The following is an 18,702-nucleotide window of genomic DNA, read 5'->3' as shown; positions in this document are numbered from 1 at the left end:
CACACCCCCTCACACACCCTACACCCCCCTACACCCCACATCTCTTCACACTCCCTACAACCTCCTACACCCCACACCTCCTCACACACCCTACACCCCCCCTACACCCCACACCTCCTCACACACCCTACACCCCCCTACATCCCACACCTCCTCACACACCCTACACCCCCCTACACACCACATCTCTTCACACTCCCTACACCCTCCTACACCCCACACCTCCTCACACACCCTGCACCCCCCTACACCCCACACCTCCTCACACACCCTACACCCCCCTACATCCCACACCTCCTCACACACCCTACACCCCCCTACACCCCACACCTCCTCACACACCCTACACGTCCCTCACCCCACACCTCCTCACACACCCCACACCCCCCTACACACCACATCTCTTCACACTCCCTACAACCTCCTACACCCCACACCTCCTCACACTCCCTACACCCCCCCTACACCCCACACCTCCTCACACACCCTACACCCCCCTACCTCCCACACCTCCTCACACACCCTACACCCCACACGTCCTCACACACCCTACACCCCCCCTACACCCCACACGTCCTCACACACCCTACACCCCCCCTACACTCCACACCTCCTCACACACCCTACACACCGCCTACACCCCACACCCCCTCACACACCCTACACCCCCCTACTTCCCACACCTCCTCACTCACCCTACACCCCCAACACCCCACACCTCCTCACACACCCTACACCCCCCTACACCCCACACCTCCTCACACACCCTACACCCCCCCTGCACCCCACACCTCCTCACACACCCTACATGCCCCCTACACCCCACACCTCCTCACACACCCTACACCCCATACCTCCTCACACAGCCTACAGCCCCCACAACCCACACCTCCTCACACACCCTACACCCCACTTCACCCCACACCTCCTCACACACCCTACACCCCCCTACACCCCATACCTCCTCACACAGCCTACAGCCCCCACACCCCACACCTCCTCACACACCCTACACCCCCCTTCACCCCACACCCCCTCACACACCCTACACCCCCCTACACCCCACATCTCTTCACACTCCCTACACCCTCCTACACCCCACACCTCCTCACACACCCTACACCCCCCCTACACACCACACCTCCTCACACACCCTACACCCCCCTACTCCCCACACCTCCACACACACCCTACACCCCCCCTACTCCCCACACCTCCTCACACACCCTACACCCCCCCTACACCCCACACCTCCTCACACACCCTACACCCCCCCTACACCCCACACCTCCTCACACACCCTACACCCCCCTACACCCCACACCTCCTCACACACCCTACACCCCCCTACACCCCATACCTCCTCACACAGCCTACAGCCCACAACTCCTCACAAACCCATACACCCCCTACTCCCCACACCTCCGCACACACCCTCCTACACCCCACACCTCCGCACAAACCCTACACCCCCCTACATCCCACACCTCCTCAAGAACCCTACACCCCCCTACACACCACATCTCTTCACACTCCCTACAACCTCCTACACCCCACACCTCCTCACACACCCTACACCCCCCCTACACCCCACACCTCCTCACACACCCTACACCCCCCTACATCCCACACCTCCTCACACACCCTACACCCCCCTACACACCACATCTCTTCACACTCCCTACACCCTCCTACACCCCACACCTCCTCACACACCCTACACCCCCCCTACACCACACACCTCCTCACACACCCTACACCCCCCTACACCCCACACCTCCTCAGACACCCTACACCCCCCTACACCCCACAGTTCCTCACACACCCTACACCCCCCCTACACCCCACTCCTCCTCACACACCCTACACCCCCCCTACACCCCACACCTCCTCACACACCCTACACCCCCCTTCACACCACACCTCCTCACACACCCTACACCCACCCTTCACCCCACACCTCCTCACACACCCTACACCCCATACCTCCTCACACACCCTACACCCCCCTTCACCCCACACCCCCTCACACACCCTACACCCCCCTACACCCCACATCTCTTCACACTCCCTACAACCTCCTTCACCCCACACCTCCTCACACACCCTACACCCCCCTACATCCCACACCTCCTCAAGAACCCTACACCCCCCTACATCCCACACCTCCTCACACACCCTACAACCCCCTACACACCACATCTCTTCACACTCCCTAAACCCTCCTACACCCCACACCTCCTCACACACCCTACACCCCCCCTACACCCCACACCTCCTCACACACCCTGCACCCCCCTACACCCCACACCTCCTCACACACCCTACACCCCCCTACACCCCATACCTCCTCACACAGCCTACAGCCCACAACTCCTCACACACCCTACACCCCCTACTCCCCACACCTCCGCACACACCCTCCTACACCCCACACCTCCTCACACACCCTACACCCCCCTACATCCCACACCTCCTCAAGAACCCTACACCCCCCTACACACCACATCTCTTCACACTCCCTACAACCTCCTACACCCCACACCTCCTCACACACCCTACACCCCCCATACACCCCACACCTCCTCAGACACCCTACACCCCCCTACATCCCACACCTCCTCACACACCCTACACCCCCTACACACCACATCTCTTCACACTCCCTACACCCTCCTACACCCCACACCTCCTCACACACCCTACACCCCGCCTACACCACACACCTCCTCACACACCCTACACCCCCCTACACCCCACACCTCCTCAGACACCCTACACCCCCCTACACCCCACAGTTCCTCACACACCCTACACCCCCCCTACACTCCACTCCTCCTCACACACCCTACACCCCCCCTACACCCCACACCTCCTCACACACCCTACACCCTCCTACACCCCACACCTCCTCACACACCCTACACCCACCCTTCACCCCACACCTCCTCACACACCCTACACCCCATACCTCCTCACACACCCTACACCCCCCCTTCACCCCACACCCCCTCACACACCCTACACCCCCCTACACCCCACATCTCTTCACACTCCCTACAACCTCCTACACCCCACACCTCCTCACACACCCTACACCCCCCCCTACACCCCACACCTCCTCACACACCCTACACCCCCCTACATCCCACACCTCCTCACACACCCTACACCCCCCTACACACCACATCTCTTCACACTCCCTACACCCTCCTACACCCCACACCTCCTCACACACCCTGCACCCCCCTACACCCCACACCTCCTCACACACCCTACACCCCCCTACATCCCACACCTCCTCACACACCCTACACCCCCCTACACCCCACACCTCCTCACACACCCTACACGTCCCTCACCCCACACCTCCTCACACACCCCACACCCCCCTACACACCACATCTCTTCACACTCCCTACAACCTCCTACACCCCACACCTCCTCACACTCCCTACACCCCCCCTACACCCCACACCTCCTCACACACCCTACACCCCCCTACCTCCCACACCTCCTCACACACCCTACACCCCACACGTCCTCACACACCCTACACCCCCCCTACACCCCACACGTCCTCACACACCCTACACCCCCCCTACACTCCACACCTCCTCACACACCCTACACACCGCCTACACCCCACACCCCCTCACACACCCTACACCCCCCTACTTCCCACACCTCCTCACTCACCCTACACCCCCAACACCCCACACCTCCTCACACACCCTACACCCCCCTACACCCCACACCTCCTCACACACCCTACACCCCCCCTGCACCCCACACCTCCTCACACACCCTACATGCCCCCTACACCCCACACCTCCTCACACACCCTACACCCCATACCTCCTCACACAGCCTACAGCCCCCACAACCCACACCTCCTCACACACCCTACACCCCACTTCACCCCACACCTCCTCACACACCCTACACCCCCCTACACCCCATACCTCCTCACACAGCCTACAGCCCCCACACCCCACACCTCCTCACACACCCTACACCCCCCTTCACCCCACACCCCCTCACACACCCTACACCCCCCTACACCCCACATCTCTTCACACTCCCTACACCCTCCTACACCCCACACCTCCTCACACACCCTACACCCCCCCTACACACCACACCTCCTCACACACCCTACACCCCCCTACTCCCCACACCTCCACACACACCCTACACCCCCCCTACTCCCCACACCTCCTCACACACCCTACACCCCCCCTACACCCCACACCTCCTCACACACCCTACACCCCCCCTACACCCCACACCTCCTCACACACCCTACACCCCCCTACACCCCACACCTCCTCACACACCCTACACCCCCCTACACCCCACACCTCCTCACACACCCTACACCCCCCTACACACCACACCTCCTCACACACCCTACACCCCCCTACACCCCAAAGCTCCTCACACAGCCTACAGCCCACAACTCCTCACACACCCTACACCCCCTACTCCCCACACCTCCGCACACACCCTCCTACACCCCACACCTCCTCACACACCCTACACCCCCCTACATCCCACACCTCCTCACACACCCTACACCCCCCTACACACCACATCTCTTCACACTCCCTACACCCTCCTACACCCCACACCTCCTCACACACCCTACACCCCCCCTACACCCCACACCTCCTCACACACCCTACACCCCCCTACACCCCACACCTCCTCAGACACCCTACACCCCCCTACACCCCACAGTTCCTCACACACCCTACACCTCCCCTACACCCCACACCTCCTCACACACCCTACACCCCCCCTACACCCCACACCTCCTCACACACCCTACACCCCCCCTACACCACACACCTCCTCACACACCCTACACCCCCCTTCACCCCACTCCTCCTCACACACCCTACACCCCCCTTCACCCCACACCTCCTCATACACCCTACACCCCATACCTCCTCACACAGCCTACAGCCCCCTTCACCCCACACCCCCTCACACACCCTACACCCCCCTACACCCCACATCTCTTCACACTCCCTACACCCTCCTACACCCCACACCTCCTCACACACCCTACACCCCCCTTCACCCCACACCCCCTCACACACCCTACACCCCCCTACACCCCACATCTCTTCACACTCCCTACACCCTCCTACACCCCACACCTCCTCACACACCCTACACCCCCCCTACGCCCCGCACCTCCTCACACACCCTACACCCCCCTACTCCCCACACCTCCTCACACACCCTACACCCCCCCTACACCCCACAGCTCCTCACACACCCTACACCCCACACCTCCTCACACACCCTACACTCCACACCTCCTCTCACACCCTACACCCCCCTGCACCCCACACCTCCTCACACACCCTACACCCCCCTACACACCACACCTCCTCACACACACTACACCCCCCCTACACCCCACACCTCCTCACACACCCTACACCCCCCTACATCCCACACCTCCTCACACACCCTACACCCCCCTACACACCACATCTCTTCACACTCCCTACACCCTCCTACACCCCACACCTCCTCACACACCCTACACCCCCCCTACACCCCACACCTCCTCACACACCCTGCACCCCCCTACACCCCACACCTCCTCACACACCCTACACCCCCCTACATCCCACACCTCCTCACACACCCTACACCCCACACGTCCTCACAAACCCTACACCCCCCCTACACCCCACACGTCCTCACACACCCTACACCCCCCCTACACTCCAGACCTCCTCACACACCCTACACACCGCCTACACCCCACACCCCCTCACACAGCCTACACCCCCAACACCCCACACCTCCTCACATACCCTACACCCCCCCTGCACCCCACACCTCCTCACACACCCTACACGCCCCCTACACCCCACACCTCCTCACACACCCTACACGCCCCTACACCCCACACCTCCTCACACACCCTACACCCCCGCGACACCCCACACCCCCTCACACATCCTACACCCCCTACACCCCACACCTCCTCACACACCCTACACCCCCCTACACCCCACACCTCCTCACACACCCTACACCCCCGCGACACCCCACACCCCCTCACACACCCTACACACCGCCTACACCCCACACCTGCTCCCCCACCACCCACACGGTCCCTACACCACACACCCCCTCACACACCCTACACTCCCCCTACACTCCACACATGCTCTCACACACCTCCCACACCCTCCCCCCACCCCCCCACCCTGGACACCCCCTCACCCACCACCCACACCACCCCCAAATCCCGGTCAGCCGCCCACAGCCTCCCACCCCCACACCATACCTCCCCAACCCCCTCAACACCTCCCCCACACTCCCCACAACCCGCTGAGAGACCCATTCTGTAAGCTGGAGAGCCATTGAGAGACCCGCTCTGTCAGTTGGAGAGGCAGAGAGAGACCCACTCTGTCAGTTGGAGAGGCGGAGAGAGACCCACTCTGTTAGTTTCAGAGCCAGAGAGAGACCCACTCTGTCAGTTGGAGAGGCGGAGAGAGACCCACTCTGTCAGTTGGAGAGGCGGAGAGAGACCCACTCTGTCAGTTGGAGAGCCGGAGAGAGACCCACTCTGTCAGTTGGAGAGGCGGAGAGAGACCCACTCTGTCAGTTGGAGAGGCGGAGAGAGACCCACTCTGTTAGTTTCAGAGCCAGAGAGAGACCCACTCTGTCAGTTGGAGAGGCGGAGAGAGACCCACTCTGTCAGTTGCAGATCCAGAGAGAGACCTGCTCTAGCAGTTGAAGACCCAGTGAGAGACCTGCTCTGTCAGTTGGAGACCCAGTGAGAGACTCGCTCTGTCAGCTGGAGAGCCAGAGATATAGACCTGCTCTGGCAGTTGGAGAGCTGGACAGAGACCCGCTCTGTCAGCTGGAGAGCTGGACAGAGACCCGCTCTGGCAGCTGGAGAGCTGGACAGAGACCCGCTCTGGCAGCTGGAGAGCTGGACAGAGACCCGCTCTGGCAGCTGGAGAGCTGGACAGAGACCCGCTCTGGCAGCTGGAGAGCTGGACAGAGACCCGCTCTGGCAGCTGGAGAGCTGGACAGAGACCCGCTCTGGCAGCTGGAGAGCCATGCTGCTTCTTGTCGGGAAGGCCTGCCGAAGCAAACGCCAATCATGCAGTGCCAAGGCCACCAGTGGGCTTCCCCCTGGAATCCCGACCCTGGGGACTCTAGTCCTGCCTAGCGAGAGTCTGTCTCAGCAGGCCCCACCTTCCCATTGTCTAGTCCCTTGATCAGGCACTGCATTTAATCGAGGGACTCTACCCATCCACTCTCAGCCCCAAGCTGAGAAGCGTCCCATACAGGTTCACCTGTCTTGCGTGGTGACAAGCCCACTTGCTGCTGGGTTAATCACAGCAAAGGCCAAATGGAGTCCTTAAGTGGTCATTAATTGGCCACTTATGGGCTCAACAGGAGGTGGGGTGGGAAGCTCAACTATGGGCCTCTCTGCCCCCAACTTAATTCTGACAGAGGAGGGAAGGTAGTGAGGTTTAGGTACCCCCCACCCTGCCTAAGAAATGACATTCCTGCCATCGAGCTGGCCACCAGGGAGAGCAGAAGATTCCATCCACAGAGTGGGACCTGAACCCAGAGCATCTGGCTGAGAGGCAGGGACGCTGCAGCCTGCATTACAACATCTTCTCTGTGAATAGCATTGATGTATTTAAAGGGAGAAAGGAATGTTGCACGATAAGGTGAGATGAAGGGAGGTGAGAAATTGCTCCTATAGAAAATAAATATCGACATGGACATGGATTTTTTGGATGGCAGGGTCTCGCTTCCCGCCATCTGAAGAGTTGGTGGTGACACTCCCCACTGCCTCCGAGTGTCCCACGGCCATTTCATGCTCACTTGGGAGGAAGTCCCACCTTAGAGAGCTGCTGGCCAATCTCCAGTCCTGCAGAGACAGTGCTGCAGTGGACAGAAGCAGAGCTGAAGTCCGGGCACCAGAGGCCCAGGTAAATTCAAGGGGTCCCACGGTAGGGAGGGTAGGGAAGGCCTGGTGGGTTGTGGGGTGGGTGGGGGGAGCAGGAAGTGGGTGATAGGGGTCTTGGAGGGAGGGAAAGGCCTGATGCTCAATTTGGCTTTCACCAGGGCCACTCAGCTCCTGAACTCATTACAGCCTTGGTGCAAATGTGGACCGAGGGGCTGAAAACCCGAGGCCAGGCGAGAGTGACTGCCCTTGACATCGAGGCAGCATTTGACTGAGTGTGGCATCAAGGAACCCCAGCAAAACCGGAGCCAATGGGAATCAAGGCTAGCCTAAGGATTGAGGCTGGGCCGGAAACGGCCTCAACTGGAGTAAGGGTGGCCTTCCTGTCTGAGGCTTTGCCCACCCCAGCGTAAAATCACTGTGTGGTTGAGGTGGGCAGGAACACAGAGGGAAACACATCCCTTTAAGTTCACAGCCTTAAAGACAACCGGTGGTGGAGGGTAAAATTCTGGCCATGGGCCTGTTGGGTTTGTGTGCGATAAATATTTGGTAATGGAATAGGTTCACCCTAACTAATTATTGACGACATTGGGCTGTTGGGTTAGACTAATTTATGAGTTAGGGTTTAGGGCAGCTATCACTTTATCTGGAGGTTCAGGCTGATTGAGTATAAGCAGCTTTTAAACATTTGCACGCAAACTGCTTAAAGACATAGGAGAGGGCTGTATTATTTGCAGAGCACAGTGCATTGCAGCAGATTTCTAACAGTTCGGGATCTATCCATCTATTTAGGGGGGTACGAAGTTTATGAAGACAAGAAAAGTGTTTGCAAATTTTACAACCTGATAAAAGTATCTTGAGGCAGGTTGCTCTGACCAATGCTTGTGTTTATTCACATCATTTTCAGGTCTCCGGGAGGTTTTCCTCCATGGCAACCCTTGGTCATGTGACTGCAGAATGAAGACCTTTCTCCACTGGCTTTCCCAGAGTAAAGCAAACTTATCTCCCTTTGGAACGCTGAGGTGTGTCACACCCCACAGGAATAAGGGCAGGACCCTGAACAGCTTGAAGGTGCTTGACCTGCAATGTAAGGCAAGAGGGTTATGAAAGCACAGCCAATCGGTGGTCTGGCCCCTCTCTCACTTCCCCCTTCCAGTTCCATCCACTTTCGGATTTGTACCCTCTTATATCTTGTAACTTGCTAAAGCTGACCATTATAAGGTTGAAAAATGTACAGAATCAAAGAGCTCTACAATACAGGCAAGATTTTCTCTACATAAAATGAATTGAAAGAGTTTGTTGTGCTTAGTTTTTTTTTGCAATTAGAGGGAGGTGATGGCATAGTTGTATTGTAGCTGGAGTTAATGACCCAGAGAACCAGGGTAATCCTCTGAGGACTCAAGTTCAAATCCCACCACAGGAAAAAGGTAGAATTTGGAATCAAATTAAATTTAAAAAAAAAAGCAAATCTGGAGATGATGATGAAGCCATTGTCGATTGTTGTAAAAACCCATCTGGTTCACTAATTCCCTTTAGGGGAAGTAAATCTGTCGTCCAGGCCCACGGCAATGTGGTTGACTCTTAAATACCCTCTGAAATGGACTAGCAAGCCATTCACAACAAAGGAATGAAACTGGACCGACCACCCGGCATTGACCAAGGCACTGGAAATGACAACGGCAATCTCAGGCCTGTTGATCCTGCAAAGTCCTCCTGACTAACATCTGGGGGCTAGTGCCAAAACTGGGAGAGCTGTCTCTCAGACGAGTCAAGCAACAACCTTACAGATAATGTCCCAGACTCCACCATCCCTGGGTATGTCCTGTCCCATCGGCAGGACAGACCCAACAGAGGTGACGGCACAGTGCTCTACAGTCGGGGGGAGGAGTTGCCCTGGGTATCCTCCCATGAAATCTCACGGCATCAGGTCATTCACAGGCAAGGAAACCTCCTGCTGATTACCACGTACCTCCCTCCCGCAGCTGATGACTTATTGCTCCTCCATGTTGAACACCACTTGGAGGAAGCACTGAGGGTGCAGAATGTACTCTGGGTGGGGGACTTCAATGCAGTGGTCACTTCTACCAATGCTGTCATGTACAGATGTATCCGCAGCAGACATTGAAGTCCCCCATCCAGAGTGGCTCGGTAGCACTGCTACTGACCGAGTCTGAAATGACATAGCTGCTGGACTGGGTCTGCAGCAGGTGGTGAGGGAAAAACGTACTTGACCTCATCCTCACCAACCTGCCTGTCCCAGATGCATCTGTCCATGACAGTATCGGTAGGAGTGACCACCACACGGTCATTGTGGAGACAAAGTTCAGTCTTCACATTGAGGATACCCTCCATCGTGTTGTGTGGCACTACCACCATGCTAAATGGGATAGATTTTGAACAGATCTAGTAACTCAACACAGGGCCTCCATGAGGTACTGTGGGCCATCAGAAGCAGCAGAATTGTACTCGAACACAATCTGTAACCTCATGGCCCAGCACATCCCCCACTCTACCATTACCATCAAGCTAGGGGATCAACCCTGGTTCAATGAAGAGTGCAGGAGGACATGCCAGGAGCAGCACCAGGCATACCTAAAAATGAGGTGTGACGCTATAACACAGGACTACTTGCATGCCAAAGAGCATAAGCGACAAGTGATAGACAGAGCTAAGTGATCCCACAACCAATGGATCAGATCTAAGCTCTGCAGTCCTACTATATGCAGTTGTGAATGGTGGTGGACAACTAAACAGCTCACTGGAGGAGGAGGCTCCACAAATATCCCCAACCTCAATGAGGGAGGAGCCACATCAGTGCAAAAAATAAGGCTGAAGCATTTGCTAGAATCTTCAGCCAGAAGTGCCGAGTGGATGATCCAGGTCCCCAGCATCACAGATGCCAGTCTTCAGCCAATTCAATTCACTCCACATGGTATCAAGAAACAGCTGAAGGCACTGGATACTGCAAAGGCTATGGGCCCTGACAATATTCCAGCAATAGTACTGAAGACTTGTGCCCCAGAACTTGCTGTGCCCCTAGCCAAGCCGTTCCAGTACAGCTACAATGCTGGCATCTACCCGGCTATGTGGAAAATTGCCCAGGTATGTTCTGTACACAAAATGCAGGACAAATCCAACCCGGCCAATTACTGCCCCATCAGTCTACTCTCCATCATCAGTAAAGTAATGGAAGGGGTCAGCAACAGTGCTATCAAGCGGCACTTGCTCAGCAATTACCTGCTCACTGATGCCCAGTTTGGGTTCCGCCAGGGCCACTCAGCTCCTGACCTCATTACAGCCTTGGTTCAAAAATGGACAAAAGAGCTGAACTCCTGAGGTGAGGTGAGAGTGACACACCTTAAAATCAAGGCAGCATCTGACCGAGTGTGGCATCAAGGAGCCCGAGCAAAACTGGAGTCAGTGGAAATCAGGGGGAAAGCTCTCTGCTGGTTGGGGTGATACCTAGCACAAAGGAAGATGGTTGTGGTTGTTGGAGGTCAATCATCTCAGTTCCAGGACATCACTGCAGGAGTTCCTCAGGGTAGTGTCCTCGGCCCAACCATCTTTAGTTGCTTCATCAATGATCTTCCTTCCAACTTAAGGTCAGTGCCATTCATGACTCCTCACATACTGAAGCAGTCTATGTCCAAATGCAGCAAGACCTGGACAATATCCAGGCTTGGGCTGACAAGTGGCAAGTAACATTTGCACCACACAAGTGTCAGGCAATGATCATCTCCAGCAGAAAGAATCCAACCATCACCCTTGATGTTCAATGGCATTATCATCACAGAATTCCCCACTATCAACATCCTTGGGGTTACCATTGACCAGAAAATGAACTGGACTAGCCATATAAATATTGTGGCTACAAGAACAGGCCAGAGGCTAGGAATAGGCAATGAGTAACCCACCTCCTGACTCCCCAAAGCCAGTCCATCACCTACAAGGCACAAGTCAGGAGTGTGATGGAATACTCCCCACTTGCCTGGATGAGTGCAGCTCCCACAACACTCAAGAAGCTCAACACCATCCAGGACAAAGCAGCCCACCTGATTTGCCCCACATCCACAAACATTCACTCGCTCCACCACCATCGCACAGTAGCAGCAGTGTGTGTACCATCTACAAGATGCACCGCAGGATTCACCAAGGCTCCTTAGACAGCACCTTCGAAACCCACGACCACTCGCATCTAGAAGGACAAGGGCAGCAGATACATGGGAACACCACCACCTGGAAGTTCCCCTCCAAGTCACTCACCATCGTGACTTGGAAATATATCGCCATTCCTTCACTGTCGCTGGGTCAAAATCCTGGAACTCCCTCCCTAACAGCACTGTGGGTGTACCTACACCATATGGACTGCAGCGATTCTCTCACACTCTCACACTCTCCACTGCTGTACCCTCACACACTCCATTCCTGTACCCTCACAATCTGCACTCCTGTACTCTCGCAATCTCCACTCCTGTACTCTCACAATCTCCACTCCTGTACGCTTGCATTCTCCAGTCCTGTACTCTCACACACTCCATTCCTGTACTCTCACACTCTCCACTCCAATTCGCTTGCAATCTCCACTCCTGTACTCTTGCATTCGCCAGTCCTGTACTCTCACACACTCTGGTCCTGTACTTTCAAACTCTCCAACCCTGTACTCTTGCACTCTCTGCTCCTGTACTCTCAAATTCTCCACTCCTTTATTTTTGCATTCTTCGGTCCTGTCCCCTCACACTCTCCACTCCTGTACACTTACACTCTCCACTCCTGTACTCTCACACTCTCCCATCCTGTACTCTCACACTCTCCACTCCTGTACTGTCACCCCTCCACTCCTGCAATCTCACACTCTGCACTCCTATACTCTCACACTCTCAACTCGAACACACTCTGACCCTGTACCCACATATTCTCCACTCCTGTACACTTGCGCTCTCCGCTCCTGTACTCTCACACACTCCACTCCTGTACTCTTGCACTCTCCAGTCCTGTAAACTTACACTCTCCACTCCTGTACTATCATACTCTCCACTCCTGTACTCTCACATACTCCACTCCTGTACTCTTGCACTCTCCGATCCTGTCCCCTCAGACTCTCCACACCTGTACTCTCATACACTCCACATCTTTACTCTCACACTCTCCAGTCCTGTACTCTCACACTCTCCACTCCTGTACTCTCACACTCTCCACTCCTGTACTCTCATACTCTCCACTCCTGTACTCTTGCATTCTTCAGTCCTGTCCCCTCACACTCTCCAGTCCTGTACACATACAGTCTCCATTCCTGTACTCTCATACTCTCCACTCCTGTACTCTTGCACTCTCTGATCCTGTCCCCTCACACTCTCCACTCCTGTACTCTCACACTCTCCAGTCCTGTACTCTCATACTCTCCACTCCTGTACTCTCACACTCTCCAGTCCTGTACTCTCATACTCTCCACTCCTGTACTCTTGCATTCTTCGGTCCTGTCCCCTCACACTCTCCTGTCCTGTACACATACAGTATCCACTCCTGTACTCTCACACTCTCTACTCTAACACACTCTGACCCTGTACCTACATACTCTCCACTCCTGTACTCTTGCATTCTTCGGTCCCGTCCCCTCACACTCTCCTGTCCTTTACACTTACATTCTCCAGTCCTGCGCTCTCACACTCTCCACTCCTGTACCATCACACTCTCCACTCCTGTACTCTTGCACTCTCCAGTCATGTACTCTCACACACACCACTCCTGTACTCTTGCACTCTCCGATCCTGTCCCCTCAGACTCTCCACACCTGTACTCTCACAGTCCACTCCTGTACTCTCACACTCTCTAGTCCTGTACTCTCACACTCTCCAGTCCTGTAATCTTGCACTCTCTGATCTGTCCCCTCAGTCTCTCCACACCTGTACTCTCACACTCTCTGGTTATGTACACTCATACTCTGCATTCCTGTACACTTACACTCTCCATTCCTGTACCATCACCCTCTCCATTCTTGTGCTCTTGCACACTCTAAACCTGTCCCCTCACACTCTCCACTCCTGTACTCCAACACTCTCTGGTCCTGTATACTCACACTCTGCATTCCTGCACTCTCACACTCTCCACTCCTGTACCATCACACTTTCCGATCCTGTCCCCTCACATTCTCCTGTCCTGTACATTCACACTCTCCATCACTGTACTCTTGTACTCTCCAGTCCAGTACTTTCACATTGTCCTCCCCTGTCCCCTCACGCTCTCTCCACCTGTAATCTCACACTCTCCACTCCTGTACTTCACACCCTCCACTCTTGTACCCGCACACTCTCCAAACCTTTACTCTCACACTCACCACTCCTGTACTTTCACACAATGCAGTCCTGTACTCTCACACTCTCTGTTCCTGTACCCTCACACTCTCCACATGCCTTGTACTCCCACACTCTCCGCTCCTGTACTCGCAAATTCTCCACTCCTGTACTCTTGCATTCTTCGGTCCTGTACTCTCACACACTCTGATCCTGTACCCTCACACTCTCCACTCCTGTACTCCCACACTCTCCGGTCCTATATTCTCATATTCTTCACTCCTGTACTCTTGCATTCTTCTGTGCTGTCCCCTCACACACTCCCGTCCTGTACTCTCACACTCTCCACACCTGTACTCTCACACTCTCCAGTCCTGTACTCTCACACTCTCCACTCCTGTAATCTCACACTCTCTACTCGAACACACTCTGATCCTGTACCCACATACTGTCCACTCCTGTACTCTTGCATTCTTCAATCCCGTCCCCCCACACTCTCCAGTCCTGTACACTTACACTCTCCAGTCCTGTACTCTCACACTCTCCATTCCTGTACTCCCACACTCTCCGCTCCTGTACTCTCAAATTCTCCACTCCTGTGTTCTTGCATTCTTCTGTGCTGTCCCCTCACACACTCCCGTCCTGTACACTTACACTCTCCACTCCTATACTCTCACACTCTCCACTCCTGTACTCTTGCACTCTCCACTCCTGTACTCTCACACTCTCCGCTCCTGTACTCTCATACTCTCCAGTCCTGTAACCTCACACTCTCCACTCCTGTACTCTTACACTCTCTACTCCAACACACTCTGATCCTGTATCCACATACTCTCCACTCCTGTACTCTTGCATTCTTCAGTCCCGTCCCCTCACACTCTCCTGTCCTGTACACTTACACTCTCCACTCCTGTACTCTCACACTCTCCAGTCCTGTACTCTCACACTCTCCAGTCCTGTACTCTCATACTCTCCACTCCTGTACTCTTGCACTCTCTGATCCTGTCCCCTCACACTCTCCTGTCCTGTACACATACAGTCTCCACTCCTGTACTCTCACACTCTCTACTCTAACACACTCTGATCCTGTACCCACATACTCTCCCCTCCTGTACTCTCAAATTCTCCACTCCTGTACTCTTGCATTCTTTGGTCCCGTCCCCTCAGACTTGCCTGTCCTGTACACTTACACTCTCCACTCCTGTACTCTCACACTCTCCAGTCCTGTACTCTCACACACTCCACTCCTGTACTCTCACACTCTCCAGTCCTGTACTCTCCCACACTCCACACCTGTACTCTCACACTCTCCAGTCCTGTACTCTGACACTTTCCACTCCTTTACTCTCACACTCTCTGATTTGTCCCCTCAGACTCTCCACACCTGTACTCTCACACTCTCTGGTTATGTACTCACACTCTGCATTTCTGTACACTCACTCTCCATTCCTGTACCATCACACTCCCCATTCCTGTACCATCACACTCCACATTCCTGTACCATTACACTCTCCACTCTTGTGCTCTTGCGCTCTCCTGTCCTGTACACTTACACTCTCCACTCCTGTACTCTCACACTCTCCAGTCCTGTACTCTTACACACTCTAGTCCTGTACCCTCACACTCTCCACTCCTGTACTCTCACACACTCTGGTCCTGCACCCTCACACTCTCCACTCCTGTACTTTCAAACGCTGCATTCCTATATTCTTGCACTCTCCGATCCTGTCCCCTCACATTCTCCTGTCCTATACATTCACACTCTCCATTACTGTACTCTTGTACTCTCCAGTCCAGTACTCTCACATAGTCCTGTCCCTGTCACACTATCCCCACCTGTAATCTTACAGTCTCCACCGTGTACTCTCACAGTGTCCAGCCCTTTACACTCATACTCTCCACTTCTGTACCCTCACACTCTCCACTCCTGTACTCTCACACCCTCCACTACTGTACCCGCACACTCTCCACACCTTTACTCTCACACTCTCCACTGCTGTATCCTCACACACTCGATTCCTATATTCTCACACTCTCCACTCCTGTACACTCACAATCTCCAGTCCTATACTCTTACACTCTGCACTCCTGTACTCTGAGACTATCCACTCCTGTACTCTTGAACTCTCCAGTCCTTTACCCTCACACTCTCCAATCCTGTACTCTCACACTCTTTACTCATGTACTCTCGAAATCTCCAGTCCTGTATCCTCACACACTCCATTCCTGTACTTTCACACTCTCCACTCCTGTATTCTCAGACTGTCCAGTCCTGTATACTCACTCTCTCCTCTCCTGTCCTCCCACAATCTTCACTCCTGTACTCTTACACTCCGCACTCCTGTACTTTGACACTCTCAACACCTGTACTCTTGCACTCTCCATTCCTGTACCCTCACACTCTCCTGTCCTGTACCCTCACACACTCTGGTCCTGTACCCTCACACTCTCCTCTTTTGTACCCTCACTCTCTCCACTCCTGTACTCTCACAATCTCCAGTCCTGTACTCTTATAATCTGCACTCCTGTACTCTGACTCTCTCCACTCCTGTACTCTTGCACTCTCCTGTCCTGTACCCTCACACACTCTGGTCCTATACCCTCACACTCTCCACTTTTGTACCCTCACTCACTCCAGTCCTGTATACTCACACTCTCCACTCCTGAACTCTCACAATCTCCAGTCCTGTACTCTTACACTCTACACTCCTGTACTCTGACTCTCTCCACTCCTGTACTCTTGCACTCTCCTGTCCTGTACCCTCACACACTCTGGTCCTATACCCACACACTCTCCACTTCTGTACCCTCACACACTCCACTCCTGTACTCTCATACTCTTCACTCCTGTACTCTCACACTCTCCAGTCTTGTATACTCACACTCTCCACTCCTGTACTGTCGCAATCTCCAGTCTTGTACCCTCACACTTTCCTGTCCTGTACCCTCACACACTCTGGTCCTGTACCCTCACACTCTCCACTCCTGTACTCTTGCACTCTCTGCTCCTTTACTCTCAAATTCCCCTCTCCTATACTCTCACACTCTCCACTCCTGTACCCTCACACTCTCCAGTCCTGTACTCTCTCACTCTCCACTCCTATACCCTCAAACTCTTCACTCCTGTACTCTCACAGACTATGATCCTGTACCCGAACACTTTCCACTCCTATATTCTTGCACTCTCTGGTCTTTATTCTCAAACTCTCCAGTCCTGTGCTATCACATTCTCCACTCCTGTAATTTCATACTCTCCACTCCTGTACTCTCAGCCTCTCCAATCCTGTACTCTCACACTCTCCGCTTCTGTACTCTTACACTCTCCACTCCTGTACTCTCAAATTCTCCTCTCCTGTACTCTTGCACTCTCTGATCCTGTGCCCTCACACTCTACTGTCCTGTACACTCACAATCTCCACTCCTGTACTCTTGCACCTTCCAGCCCTGTACTCTCACACCCACCACTCCTGTATTCTCACACACTCTGATCCTATACCCTCACACTCTCCACTCCTGTACTTTCACACTCTCTAGCCTTGTGCTCTCACACTCTCGATTCCTGTAGTCTCGCACTCTCTGGTTATGTACCCTCATACTCTCCAGTCCTGTACACTCACACTCTCCACTCCTGTACTCTCACACTGTCCAGTCCTGTATACTCACTCTCTCCACTCCTGTACTCTCACAATCTCCATTCCTGTAATCTTACACTCTGCACTCCTGTACTTTGACACTCTCAACACGTGTACTCTTGCACTCTCCATTCCTGTACCATCACACTCTCCTGTCCTGTACCCTCACACACTCTGGTCCTATACCCTCACACTCTCCACTTTTGTACCCTCACTCACTCCAGTCCTGTACTCTCACACTCTCCACTCCTGAACTCTCACAATCTCCAGTCCTGTACTCTTACACTCTACACTCCTGTACTCTGACTCTCTCCACTTCTGTACTCTTGCACTCTCCTGTCCTGTACCCTCACACACTCTGGTCCTATACCCACACACTCTCCACTTCTGTACCCTCACACACTCCACTCCTGTACTCTCATACTCTTCACTCCTGTACTCTCACACTCTCCAGTCTTGTATACTCACACTCTCCACTCCTGTACTGTCGCAATCTCCAGTCTTGTACCCTCACACTTTCCTGTCCTGTACCCTCACACACTCTGGTCCTGTACCCTCACACTCTCCACTCCTGTACTCTTGCACTCTCTGCTCCTTTACTCTCAAATTCCCCTCTCCTATACTCTCACACTCTCTACTCCTGTACCCTCACACTCTCCAGTCCTGTACTCTCTCACTCTCCACTCCTGTACCTTCAAACTCTTCACTCCTGTACTCTCACAGACTATGATCCTGTACCCGAACACTTTCCACTCCTATATTCTTGCACTCTCTGGTCTTTATTCTCACACTCTCCAGTCCTGTGCTATCACATTCTCCA

General features: G+C 54.5%; 1 protein-coding gene across 1 annotated transcript in view; it reads left to right on the top strand.

The window, feature by feature from the left end:
- The window catches only part of LOC121278234 (leucine-rich repeat and transmembrane domain-containing protein 2-like), a 64,941-nt gene extending 55,707 nt beyond the window's left edge, over nucleotides 1–9,234 (top strand). The window contains exon 2 of the mRNA XM_041188453.1: nucleotides 8,871–9,234. Within this exon, the coding sequence (XP_041044387.1) occupies nucleotides 8,871–9,070 (200 nt within the window). The 3' untranslated portion in view covers nucleotides 9,071–9,234. The remainder of the gene's footprint in view (nucleotides 1–8,870) is intronic.
- The last annotated feature ends 9,468 nt before the right edge of the window (nucleotides 9,235–18,702 follow it).

The sequence above is a fragment of the Carcharodon carcharias genome, chromosome 5, assembly GCF_017639515.1.
Source record: "Carcharodon carcharias isolate sCarCar2 chromosome 5, sCarCar2.pri, whole genome shotgun sequence".
In the NCBI taxonomy this organism is placed as follows: Eukaryota; Metazoa; Chordata; class Chondrichthyes; order Lamniformes; family Lamnidae; genus Carcharodon; species Carcharodon carcharias.
This window is presented reverse-complemented; position numbering and strand designations above follow the sequence as displayed.